This window comes from Lytechinus variegatus, chromosome 4 (genome assembly GCF_018143015.1).
Source record: "Lytechinus variegatus isolate NC3 chromosome 4, Lvar_3.0, whole genome shotgun sequence".
In the NCBI taxonomy this organism is placed as follows: Eukaryota; Metazoa; Echinodermata; class Echinoidea; order Temnopleuroida; family Toxopneustidae; genus Lytechinus; species Lytechinus variegatus.
This window is the reverse complement of record NC_054743.1, coordinates 62,755,871-62,769,776: the sequence shown is the minus strand read 5'-3', so window position 1 is coordinate 62,769,776 and position 13,906 is coordinate 62,755,871. Positions and strand designations below refer to the sequence as shown.

General features: G+C 39.3%; 1 protein-coding gene across 1 annotated transcript; it reads right to left on the bottom strand.

Annotated features, from left to right (window-relative positions):
• Positions 1-1,477: 1,477 nt before the first annotated feature.
• On the bottom strand, positions 1,478-12,063 carry LOC121414478 (lanC-like protein 3). Its single transcript, XM_041607666.1, has 5 exons — positions 11,512-12,063; positions 7,222-7,351; positions 4,480-4,603; positions 3,583-3,798; positions 1,478-2,754 (listed from the first exon to the last, which is right to left on the bottom strand). The coding sequence occupies exons 1-5, from the start codon at positions 11,934-11,936 to the stop codon at positions 2,390-2,392; spliced, it is 1,260 nt and encodes a 419-aa protein (XP_041463600.1). The 5' UTR covers positions 11,937-12,063; the 3' UTR covers positions 1,478-2,389.
• Between the last annotated feature and the right edge of the window lie 1,843 nt (positions 12,064-13,906).

Sequence of the window (13,906 nt, the reverse complement as noted above, 5' to 3'; positions counted from 1 at the left end):
TCAATCTTATTGATCAATACTTAGTAGTGCGCGTCCGATTGGCATGGTCTGATCAATGCGGTCATGCTTTTTAAACCGCGAAACTAGGCATTTAAGTGCGACTCCTATTCATACTTAAATCTTTGTAAAAAAAAAACCCTGATGCAGTAAAGGGGTACCTGGGGTCTGTTTCATAAAGCGGTTCGTAAGTTACAAATGACTTTATGCTCGACTGGTGACCATTTCTTGTGCCCTTAATGATATCCCTACGTAACTGATTTAGCGCCTAAGAACAGGTTCCAGTTGTGCGTAAAGTTGTGCGTAACTTTACAAACGGCTTTATGAAAACCAATCCTGGTCGGAAAGAATTCTTAGATTTCCCAGGCATATGATCAGGGCAGCCAAGCTTAAGTGACGGTAACAATATCCAGTATTTAGAAACGTTTGTAGTAAGCACTATATAAATGTTGCATATTATTATTATTGTCATTATCATAAATACAAGCTTACAAACAAGCTTGGAAAAAAAAAATTATAATTATGGAGAAAAAAATCAATCAAGAATCCTGACTTTCAGTAATCTCCAAGGATATCTTTCAGAGTTGTGAATTTGCACTGACGATCATCATCAACTTGCTAGCTAGTTAAATAAGAAAAAAAACCAATTATATCTACATTTATAGGGGTGACAATTATCCAATCAAAAGGAAATGTCATCATTTCTAACATTGCAGGAAAGCATTGGTTTAAGATCTTCAGAAAATAAACAAAAATTTGTGTTTTACCAAATTCTTTCTGCAAATGCGAGTTGAAAAATTGAATTGACATGTGTGTTAGCTAGAATGAAGACTGAAATAATTGGGTCGACCATAGGTTCTTTTTCAACAGCCTGAAAATATAACAGGATTTTTGAAATGATTTGGGTTTACTTCTTTTAAGAAAATGTCATTTTTTTTTATTACAAAGGACTTTGTTAAAATGGCAATTTGTTCCATTTCCGTTCCTATTTTACTTTTCTTGAAAAATTGTCGCCCCTACTTGTCATGTACATAAAATAAAGAAAATCAGTATACGGAGAACTTGTATAACTAGATGATAGTCCCCATACTAGCTCATAAATGGCAAGCCAAAACCGAACATTCAAATGAACCAGGTGACTTGAATAGAAAAGAAAAAATTCAGACAAGCATAACACTATAGGGGCTTTCATATCTGAACGTTTTCGCCAGCATATTACCCATTCCCATTTCTTTATTCTAAGGTCAAGTCCACACCAGAAAAATGTTGATTTGAATAAATAGAGAAAAATCAAACTAGCTTCAAACTTCCCTTTTAATGCGGAAATTTTCATTAAAATCTGACGTAAACCAAGAAATTTATGACATGTTAAAAATTATCTTATTTTGCACAAAACAGTGATATGCACAACTCAGTGACCTGTAAGTAAGACGACAATGTCCCTCACTCACTATCGCTTATGTTTTTTAATATTTGAAATATACAATATTTCAAAATATTTTTTTTACAGATTTAACAATAAGGACCAACTTGACCCAACCAAAAAATGTTTAAACATTGAAAGGTAGTTCTACATGTTCAAGAAGAAATTTAACTTTGTTTCACATGACGATGAGAAAATTAGAATATGTCATATAATGAAATACAAATGAAATAGTGAATGAATGATGTCATCAGTCTCTTCATTTGTATACCAACAAGGGTGTACACATAACTGTTTTGAGAAAATAAAAAAAAATGTCAAAACTTTTTCATTTTACACCCGATTTTGATGAAATTTCCCGTGTTATGTTTGTTGGAGTTTTCTCTTTTTATTCAAATCAACTTGGCATTAGGGTGGACTTATCCTTCAAAGAACTGCCTTTCGTTAACAACATAAATAATTTCAATTCTTGATATACACGTATATCATGTTTGATAATTTGTGCTTGATATTAATGAAATGGGATAAAAAGGCAAACACCGCTGGCAACTCGTACAGTACACCAGCACAATCTGACTAAATAGTCCATTTGTGACAGCCCCCCCCCCGGGAAGCAAGGTGGTATGGGTGATTCAGCCCCCCCCCATGTTGACACTGCTGCCGTCGCCATCGGAAAAGCAGCGCGTATAGTCTACTATGCAGGCAAGACAAAGATTGTTCCCAGGGCCCCGTCATTCTTTTTCCCAAACTACATCTGATTTTAATGAAATTCTCTTTGTAAATCATGATATGCTTGTTTGATTTGACATTATTCATTCAAATCAAGTTGTTGAGGCGGACTTGTCATTCAGGATAATTAACCCATTGGAGACCGGCAAATAATGCAATAATGCATATTTTTCATATACACCCAATCTCCAACAGGTCAAGGACCTCCGTATACTGACTTTCCATGGTAATTAGAGATCATTAGAACACATCAAAGAAGGGAAATTCTGCATTGTGTGGCTGAAGAAGATCAGTGAGAAAGCAAACTGCACCAGCCCAGCCCTCGAACAAACTTAACGGAGCGTCCGGACACCTCGCCCCCTTCACAAACTCCTCCGTCTGCATGAACTCAGAGAACTGCAGGGCTCTGTGGATGAACTTGCAATCCCCGGTCAGGCGGTAGGTGAGTAGGAAGACGTAGCCGTTGCCGGTGATGCCGTGGCAGATACCGGGGCCTTTCCTGAGGAGCCCCTTCTGCCAGGTCAGGTCGGCGCATTTTCTGCTCGCGATGAGGTGCATGGGGTCCTTCCAGAGGAGGAAAGCCTTGGCAAACAGATAGATAATACCTGAAACAAACAACAATATTTGCTATTTTATACCATGGGCACTGGAAGCTGGGAGTAGTCCCCACCCCCCATTAAAACAATGGTGGAGAGGAAAAATAAATGTTCACCCCTCCCATACAAAAGGGAGAGGAGCAAAATAAAAAAGGGAATAAAAAAAAACAGCATCTATTTTTTCTAATCATTATTACGTCAATACCTCGTAAAATACCCTACTCATTACAAATATGTATGACATCTAGGGCAACAAATCTAGGGTATAATCCTTTATCATTAGTCATACATTAAAAATGTTTATTTGGTCTGTTGCCTGTGCAGTATCAGAGCGTATCCCTAGAATGACCGAAATCAGATGATCCCATAGGCTCCCGGATAAAAATTTGCCATTGAAGATGAGAGCATATTCAACAGTACAGTGCGCATGCGCCAATGCGTGAAATATACAACGCATACAATGTGATGCGCAGCATAAGAGCACAACGAAACTCAACGTCATAATGAACTACATGCAAGTCGCATGTCAACGACCAAATTTGATCTTATTAAGTGATGATGCCATTATGTGATAAGCAGATATGACTTGTTCAATTAAACTTTTCTCTCTTTTTTATTGCTAGGGTTGGGATAGATGATGATATTGGATGGCTTTCTTTCATGGAATACCAGAAATATTTCACCGATTGGGCCAGTACTCGACCTATCTGCAATTCATGGAATATTTGCCCAAACTCTTGGAATATTTCTGGTATTCCATAGTAAATCCAATGTAATATAATTGACCATTAAGAGCTAAGATGTCTGATGCAGGTAATAATAACAACAGATATTTACCCGGTGCACCATGACACCAATGTACGAGTTGATGCTCGGCAGGACGTTGCTGGACACACTCGGCTACAGTAGGTGGGATGTTGTAATCCGGTGATCTACAGGAGATTAGATAATCCACTGTGTTCCTGACGTCGGCCTCGATAGACGGGTCGGACTTGACGAAGGTTGGATAGTTGAGCAGCATCTGGACGATTCCAGAAAGGCCATGTGCAGCACCTAATTTGAATCAACGTGTCATCGTGGATTAGCACACAAATAATACACATCAATGAGCGCAAGATTAGGAATTAGACCCTTTTCACATTGCACTTTCTAAAACTAGTTTACTGGAAACTGGTTCAAGATACCAGATTGGAAGATCATATTGCTAGCGTGACATGTTTTGCACTAGTTTCCAGTAGGAAGGAAGTGAGAATGGTGTCTTATACCTTAATAGAACAATTCTAATTACTATGCCCAAGGCATAGCCAAGGGCATTTGAAAGGTAACAAGTATATATATATGTGTAAGTCTGTAATTGTACTGCACTGGAAAAGAGGGTACCGCTTTATATGTAAATAATTTTTCTAATGATTGGCAAAGTTTTTTCACTCTCATACATGTACAGGGAGGATTTGGAGATTTTTTTTCAGATATAAAATGTACAAAAGAGAAAAGGCTTCCATGGGTGAAATATGACCTCATTTTTTTCCTCCTTTTTTCCCTCCCTTTTTCCTCCTCCTCTTTTTCTTCCTCTTCCTCTTCTTCTTCTTCTTCCTTCTTCTTCTTCTTTTTCCTCCTCCTTCTCCCCTCCTCCTTCTCTTTCTCCCCCTCATCCTTCTTTTTCTTCTTCTCCTCCTCTTCTTCTTCTAGAATGCATGATTGTTCTATACCAATGTAATCATTTCACGAACCTACCTAAATATTCTGTCTGGTAGTATGCATACATTAGCGGTGATTGTGATTTATGCCTTTGTGAATAGTTCCGACCAGAATCTACTATGGCTCGACAGATCATGAAAGTCACTTCATCACTCAGAACCTAAGGGCACAAGAAAAGTAAGATTAATTACAAGCAGTTCTTTATCTCTCAACAGACAAGTGAAAGCCACCTCGTCATTCAAAACCTAAACAAGAAAACAACAAGAGTAATCATGAACAGTTCATTTCATTAAAACCCCCAAAGTAACACCAAAATATAAGATTAATCACAAGCAACTGGTTTAGTATGGCTTAGTATGGCTCATCAGATTGTGAATCACTTAAGTCACTGTTATGCTAACCTAACAGCAGAAGAAAATGAGATTGATCATGAGCAGTCCATTTCACTTAAAACTCAAAAGAAACCCCCAAAAAATTTAGATTGATCACAAATGATCCAATATGACTTGATACAGATTTTGAAAGTGACCTCGCCACTCTAAAGCTAATGATAAATGAGATGTAATTTACTATGAGCAGTCCATTTCATTTAAAACTCAAAAGTAAAACAAGAAAATAAGGTTGCCAGACTGATAATCATCAATTTACATGTAATGTAGAATGATAACAAAGCTGCTACATTTATTCACATCAAATGATTAATTTTATATTTAATGATATGTACTTGTTGAGCATCAAGTACATTGTACATGTATATTATTAAAGCATAGTCAATTCCTACACATGTACTACAGTTCATGACACACACATGTACACGAATTTAGACTTGGGTATTGCGAATGTATATAAACCTTTAAATACCCAAGGCTAAATTCATTACTTCAAACAGGGTTCCTGCACCTTCCGTTAAAAAAAAATCCATGACTTTTCCATGCATTTTTGTCAATTTTCCATGACAATATTAACCTCGCATGGCTCGCAATTTACCTGTTTCAAGCACCTCTGAGACAAACATCTTTAACTGTCATGACATAAAAAGAAACAAAGTAATCAATCTTAGCCACCTAATCTACAAGCTAATTTCACTTGACAGATAAAAAAATAAACAGCCAAAACAAGCGTTCACAATTGATTTTCACATAAATCCATCTGTCGAGTGTTGACCTACATCATTTCACGAGTTCAAATTATTCTGCAACTGGTACATGTACATATGAAAATGAAATACTCCAAAAATTTGCTTTGCCCAATTGATTGTGGGCCCGGCAGCCGCTGTGCAGCGCCAGATCGACGAGGCTCTACCCGTTTAATCGTTGAACGCCCAACAGGGTAGCAGCAACTCCCATCTCTTGGCCTGACACGGTCGGGTTTGAACCCTTGACCTCCCGGATGTGAGACAGACGCTCTACCAACTGAGCCAACACACCCGTACCCAGATCATAATGAAATAATTCTTGCTTGCAAAGTGTTTAGTACTAATTTCATCAGAAGTCTCCCTCAAAGTGCTCTATGGTAATGCAGCATAATTACCATAGCTTTAGCAGAGCAGCAACTACGCGCACTGCGTTTTAAGGAATAAATCCTACCAGACCTGTATCCATTTACCTCACCTGGAAAGATGCATCATTCATGAATGTGATTATATGGTGGTTTGGGTTTTTTTCTAGGGGGGGGGGGCTGGTGGTTACAATATGTTTTAAAGATTTTTTTATATTTTATGTTAAAAAAAGTAACAGGTAAGGTGGTTGCAGACTGCAAATGCTTAAGAAATATAGACAGAAGTTTAATTGAAGTTTATAACTGAATCCTAGCCATGGCGTGTTTTCCTTTAGCAAGAAATTTATCCACACTGTGCTGCACTCGACCCAGGTGAGGTGAATGGCTACTCGGCAGAATTAATTCCTTGAATGCACCAAGCGCCTTTAGCAGCTGGAGCTACAGGACGGGTATGAATAGGCAAGTAGATAAATGCAATATATTATTATTATCATTAATTCAGATTCCAAGTTGTGAATATAATCATACTTTCTTATACCTCTGTCACATTTGCTCTACAGCAGCCGTAAACATTTTTTTGTACCAGCAACATGTAAATGTTGGTGGTTTGGATGCAAATTAAAATGCGCACTGCGTTTCAAGGAATAAATTCCTATTTGTATGTAAAACGATGTAAAAGGTACCCAATCACCTCACCTGGATTGAGTGTAGCAGTGTGGATAAATATCTTGCTGAAGGAAAACATGTCATAGCTTGGAATCAAACCCACACCCTTAAGTTAGACAGAAAGATGAGTCATAACTACTAGACCATAACGACCCTATTGAATACTGGCCCGAGAGTTTTATGAAGTCTCGGCAATTATTCCATAGAATATGTACGTCCGACCCCATGTTTGTGGGACCTTCATTAAATTTCCTGTCTCTGATGTCTGGTTCCTTTGACAGTCTGTAATGCTCTTAAATGATCATGACTTGGGGCCGTTGCAGGATGAGTTGCGTTTAAACGCAAGCCAAAAAATCAATCGCAAGTCCAAAATGCGCGCTGTTGATTGGTTGAAAATCAAGTTGTGCAAGATTTTTAGAGTTGCAATTGATTGCAACTCTTTCTGCAACAGGCCCTAGGTCAGTTAATGAAGTGAAGTAAAAGTTGAGAAAAATGGGGGTCGGATGTACAAAAAGGTTGATTATTTTACGGAATTGTCCGACAGTTGTTACTTATGATTCAGCAAAGAAATGGGGTGGACTGGATTGCCCTTTCAAATGAATTCAGTATACTGACCTGTTGACCGAGTTTCTTGGTGAGCATTTCCGCTCCACATAAATACCCCGCTCTTCCTACCAGTACTTCGTCTGATCCACAGCCAAGATAATCACCGGGCTGACAACATATCCCTGCTAGACCTGCATATCTGCAAAACAATATCAATGTGACATTTAGCTCAACTTTTAACGTTTGACATGACTTTTAATGTACCAGTGTTGTAGTCAAGGCCAAGACTTAAATACCCAAAGCCAAGGCCTGGGCCATGGCTTAGAAACCCAAGGCCAAGGTTTATGAAAACCTCAAGACCGAGGCCAAGGCATTTAAATTTTACGATGTACAATTAAAATAAGGTATTCAAAAAACAGAAGGCACATACAAAATATGGAGAAAAAAGTTTAATGATTTAATGATCCCAGAGTGATATTCACCATAATTTACATGTATTTAAATAGAAATCTGTGAGTGAAACAAGAGAGCCAATTTTGACCTTTTAATACAAAAGTCAAATTTTGTGGTAGATTTTGAAAAAAAAAGATGTTTCACCCTTTCCCCTTTGGTTTTCTTTATATTTCTTTCCTTTTCTAGACCTTCATGAAACTTTTTCAGGGGGGGGGGGGGGAAGGAGGATGGTGTAGTCCCTAAGACTGGAGTTTAAGTCCATGTTGGCTTTATTTGTTACACAACTTTTCAAGGACAAAATCCACAATGCAAGAACTGAAATGTTTTATTAGTCCCTGAAAATTTGCCATTTTAAGTTGTCACGGTTCTATACCCTCTTTTAAATTTCAGTTCTCACTTCTCTTTAAACATTTTATCATGTCATCATGGGATTTTTTTTCAGTCTCCTTCCATCTGTTTCAGTTTCTGAAAGGAATGGTTATATTCAATAACAATAAAAAGAAAATTGCGAGAACAATAAAATCAATGGCCATGCGCACACATGTATACAATAATCATCGCTACCATCATCATGTCATCTTCTACTCTCTTTGTCATGATAATAACATTATACCAGTGATTATCAGTGGGATGATAATACAGCCCCCCCCCCCCCCCCGGAAAGGGGATTATTCTCCCATGATCAACACCTAGAGGGTGATGCATGTGATCATGAAATTACAAAGAAAACTGTTTGAAAACATTTACTAGAAGTGTCTTTTCTTCAAATCTGTCATTGTTCTTCCTTGAAAACATAGTACATATATAAGTTCACTGTCAAACCATATTCACAAAAACAAGCAAATATTGTTTTTGTCTTGTTAACCTGAGAAATTACCCTCAATCCCTCTTTCAATAATAATATTCCACTTTTATACACTGTAGCGCTACATCGGAACGACGGGTCTAAGCGCTTTACAGATATACCCGGTCATTGGATTCGATCAGTCATTCCCGCACACAATGTGTGCACGTCCTCCACTCCCTGGGGAGTATTCCAGTCAGTCGCCAGTGAGGCGCACACAGTATTGGACAAGCCATTGTGCGTGTATCTTTCTAATTCTTTTCTCACTTATTAATGCCATGTATAAAAAAAATTCAAACACCAAGATAATATTGAGAGAAAAAGAAAAGGAAAGGAGTGAATTGTCTCCATCTATTCCAGAATTTATACAGGGTCAATTTTTTTGCTCGATCTCTTCACTCCTCTTTTGACCTTTTTTTTCTTTTTACAAATTTTGATCAATGCACAATGTTTGGTCCTATCAAAGTTTTGGGTTCATCACATCCGGGGGGGGGGGGGGGGGGAGGGGGGGGGGGGGCACTCGACCAAAAAAGTGGTGGGGGTGTGCGGGCGAGACAAAAAACGGGGGCCTTGGAGCGGGCTTGTTGTAAAAAGGAGGGTCCTCGGAACGGGCTTCGGAACGACAAATGTTTGTGAAAACGGGGGTCCTTGGAACGGATCGCCAGCGTGTAAGTGCGTATGCATCCCTATGGAACGGTCATGCGTGCATGATGCAGCTAGCGCGGCCACCGCCGGTTGAGCTCTGCGGCCGCTTTTCACCAAAATTGCAGCTCATTGTAGCAGATCGATGCGATCGGAGCGGCGTAACGAAAAATATATGAAGCTTTGGAGCGGATTTCTCTCTTCTTTCTTCTGGATAAGAAGAAAATGCTATGCCTTGGAGCGGCTTTCTTTGTTCTTTTTCTTTACAAGACAAAAATGCTATGCCTCGGAACGGAAATTTGAGTGTAAAAATGGGGGTCCCCTCCGCGGCACATACCCACTATGCATTATATACTGAGTGCCCCCCCCCCCCCGATCACATCATTGACACAAGGCTTTTTAATTTGTACATGCAGCGCATTGAACGGTGTATGTCCATATACATGGCATACACCACACAGAATACGCTGCATACATCTCTATGCAATAAACATGTACACACACAATGCTCGCAGCCAGTAAACATCGTGTCGCTCAGACAACTGAACTTGACCTCGAGAGAACATGTAGATCAAGGGAAGGACACAGAGTCAGAGCAAATTATTGTCACTTTTTGGTCAGAGAATACATAAACAAATACATATTAAAATTTTATAAATAGAAGCTGCTCCGTTTATAGTGACACCACAGTCAATTTCATAAACAAATTACAGTGATTTATTTTTACCAGTCACAATTCTTGGAATCACTATTACCTGTTAAAAACCAGAGAACAATAGATTCAGTTGACCGAATCTATTGTGGACTAAATCAATTGTTCTCTGGTTTTAACAAGTAACAGTGAGTCAAAGAATTGTCTGGTACTGTACGTCACAATGAACTTAATACAGGGCAATCCATGCACCCCAAAGAAGTAGTGTTTATGACCTGGCCTATCTCCACACACAGACTTCGCAGAGTTTGGTCAAGGGGGTACGCGCATCATTAAATTGCCAAATACATGTAGGCTACATAATACGGAACTGGCCAATCAATATACCAAGGGCGCATGCGCAAATTTGCCCGAGTCTACATATTTTGCTTGAAAATCGGTTTTCTTTGCGTATGCGCCATCCCATACTACTTCTTCTGTTGAGTACAGTCCTCGTTAGAGACTACAGAGTATAGTTGTACTTAGACAGCTGGCAGCCGTCTGTTTCGAGGAGTTTTTTAACATTTTTTTTAAATTTCTCCTCGTACACAGACGGCTCGCTATCCTGCAGCCACCATTAGGGGACTTGCAATGCAAAATAACCCCGTCGGGGCTCTTCAATTTTTGTCTTTAATGAATAAAAATTTTGAAAATTAACGCGACCAAAATGCAAATTTATATTCCCTCTTGGCATTAATTGCCCCAAAACGGAGAAAAATGAAGTTAAAAGGAACAAAAACAGTGACTTACCTCGGCTGTCGCGCAAATTCACTTCCCCGTTTTATCCGATCTTAAGTACATAAACATATGGCCATTGAGCCCCCTGTACAGATCGCGCTAGAACTTCGGTCTCTGTATTTGGTGAGTGAAGCCAACGGAGTTCAGCTGAACAACCAACAAAACAGAGACCGAAGCTTTTGGTCTAAGTTGTACTTGGCTGAGGCCGTAATCACAAAACCACATGACGATTGGTGCAGTTGAACAAAACTAAACTATAGTGCAAAAGTAAAAAGACTGCATCTCAACAAGAGAGCCAACAGAGGGTGAGTGGTTTCAGGTGGCTCCTGAAAGACTCAGTTGAAGGAGACAAAACCACTGTTGTAGGCAGGACATTCCACAAGCAGATGGTACTTGGGGAAAAAGCCATATCTATAGGCCATTTTTTTTTGCAATTTTGAAAGTGAGTGAACGAACATGGCCTTTTCCCCCTCTTTGAGGGTATGGCTCCTGCCTCGATATAAGGATTCTGCTGTCTTCTTCATCCATTAGAATTGAGGTGGGTGCATGATTTCTTTTTTTTTCTTTAATCTTGGGTGTTTTTGGTAACCACCTCGTAGGTGCTTATGTTACCTGTATGAGGCTATGGTTACCTTCTGGGTTAACATTTAAGAAGTCAAGACACAAGAAAAGAAGAAATACCATTTCTTTTCTTTAGGACCCCATCCAATTCTGGCAGCACATCAAGAGGCGTTCAGAAAACACAGCTCAGGATTTTGTTTCATATGTAAATCTGGACGTACTAGTTTTTTTTACATTTTCTTCTTTTTTGGGTGCTTTTTTGTGAATGACCCTTTCCTTAGAAATATTTACCAAAAATTGATTAAGTTAATCTGTTCAAATATAAAACTTGTGAGAATTGTTTGGATTTATGCTTGTTAACCAAAGTGTGTAGCTTTAGGAGAAGTCCCCCCCCCCCCCCCCCCCCCCCATCATAATGATTCATACTTACTTCCCGATGTATTCTTGCACCTTTTCTTCCTTTCCCAGCGCTCTGTACAAGAGAGATGCCACTGCATAAACTCCTGCTGATCCGAGAAGAAATGCTGATCGAGTTTCTGGCGATCGTTTTTTCTCTTCATAGTCCAATGCTTGAGCTATATACTGCTCAGCGAGTTCTAAATATTCACTCTCTTTCTCTGGGATCTGTTTTGATTGAGCCACGTACAGCAGCGCATAGGCGATTCCAGCGATTCCAACATACACGCCACCCTCGCAGGCCTGCTGGTTCGCCACCACGTTCTGCCGAAGAGCCTCGATTACCGCTACGATTCGAGCACGGATCTGGTCGACTGGAATTTGGACCTCCTGATCGTAGCCACAGTCCGGCATTTTGTTCTCAAAATACCTCATCCTTGCCATGCCACTGGCCGCCATGTTGGAGTTGACTGTGTACTTCAGGCCGCAAATATAATTGCCATTTAAAAGGCGCAAATTCGTGGCTCACTTTGTTCGCGTTTGTTTACATTGCGCCGGGCTGTGAATAGATATGGCACGCCTTTTGTTACTGTATCGTTTTAGACTTCCCACAGGAGTTACACTATTTTTTTTGGTTAGAGCTGGGTGAAAGACGCTCCTCTAAATGAATATAACTGGCATAATTGTCACAATCTTGGCTTGATCATCTTAAATTTTCAAATAAACGCATGGGAAACGGAAAATAAGCAAGAATTTGGGAGGCCCATAGACGAAGTGGCAACATTTTTTGTTCAAAACAAAAATTTTGAGAAAAGACAGAGTCTGATAGAGATGTATTCTGATTCAACACTCTGAGAACCGATTCTAATAACATGGACCTAACTATTACACACTTATTCTTGGATAAAAAATCCCAAATAAAAACATATCATGTCCAACAGTCTACGTACGTACTAGATTCTGGGGCCCGTGCTGGGGGCTATATGATTTTTTATTATTTATTTATTTTTTTTTGGGGGGGGGATATGTGAAGAGTGTACATGGATTATCCCCAAGATTATCAGAGAACCATGTTTCGGTTTTACAAAGAACATTTTGGAAACTGGTTATGCATGTCTGTCGAAATTCTGCCGGGAATATGTAGAGTTCGATCCTTTTACAATTTTTGTAATCATGCCACAAATACCTGTTTGAGTAATCAGGTATGATACAAGCATTTTTGCAGATGATACACAAATCTTTAGAGAAGTGATTCTGTGCAGCTAAATAGCAGCCAAACCGACCCGTAACCCGTTGTACAATATAAGTGGCCGACAGATTAAATTTATGCTGGAAAATGTAAGGCAGCTAGGAAACGAAAGAAAAGCCCGGAGTCGGACAGGCCAAAGACCTTCGGGGTAACAAGGAATTAGATTTCCACCAGAATGAAGCGATCGAGAAAGCAAATCAAATCAATTAACCCTGCCCGTTTGACCCCTTTTAGGGGAGTTGGGCAGTATCCTGGAAGCAAGTAAGTAAGTAAGTCAAAATTCCGAGAATATCAATGCTTCCCATTTTGTTCAACACACGACCTCATCTTGCATATATGGCATTCATAAATTGGACTATTATTATTAAGATGATCGTAGAAAAGCTGCAGCAGTATGAAGAGCAACAAAGCTTGTACGTTGTAGAGCTATACGAGAGCCAAATTACGTTCGAAAGCACTCAATCTACAAAGAGGTGATATGATACAGCAGTCTTCAACATTCTGACGGGTTGACTTGGAATTCTGCCGGAAATATATACATATATATTATGTTTTTTTTTTTTACACCGGCAGTACAGAGTCAGAGGACACAGTCTAAAACTTCTCATGAAAAATAAACTCAGATTTTATTGTATTTCTGACTCCACGAGTAAGAAATTGGAACAATCTACATAAAAAAATGTAGAGGCAAAGTGATTTGAAAGTGTTTAAAATAGGATTGACGAATTGATGGAATGAGATATTTAAATACCGCTAATTCCAGATGCACATTTAAGTTTAGATGGATAATAGCAATCAACCCAAGAACTGATATCTACAGGAGAAATCCAGAGCCCTGGGAACGATTTTTAGTGGGTGCGCTGAAGCCGCTGATGTAAATTTGACAAACAAAAAGGGGGTCACTACTACAAATTGAAGGCCATTTTTGGTCCCGAAAAGTTTGACAAGAAAAAAAAGGTTCCACTACAAAATATAAGTAATTTTTTTTTGCATTTTTCAATTTTTTAACACCTACCAGAATTCCGGGGGATGTTGACTATGCAAAAAAATACACGCAGCACCCCCAAGGAAAATCACGGGCCGGGTGCAGCTGAAACCAGCAACCCCGCTTCCCAGGGCCATGGAGAAATCATATTCATCCGTATCCTATGGAAGCTTAAAAGTGCCACCGAGATGTTGA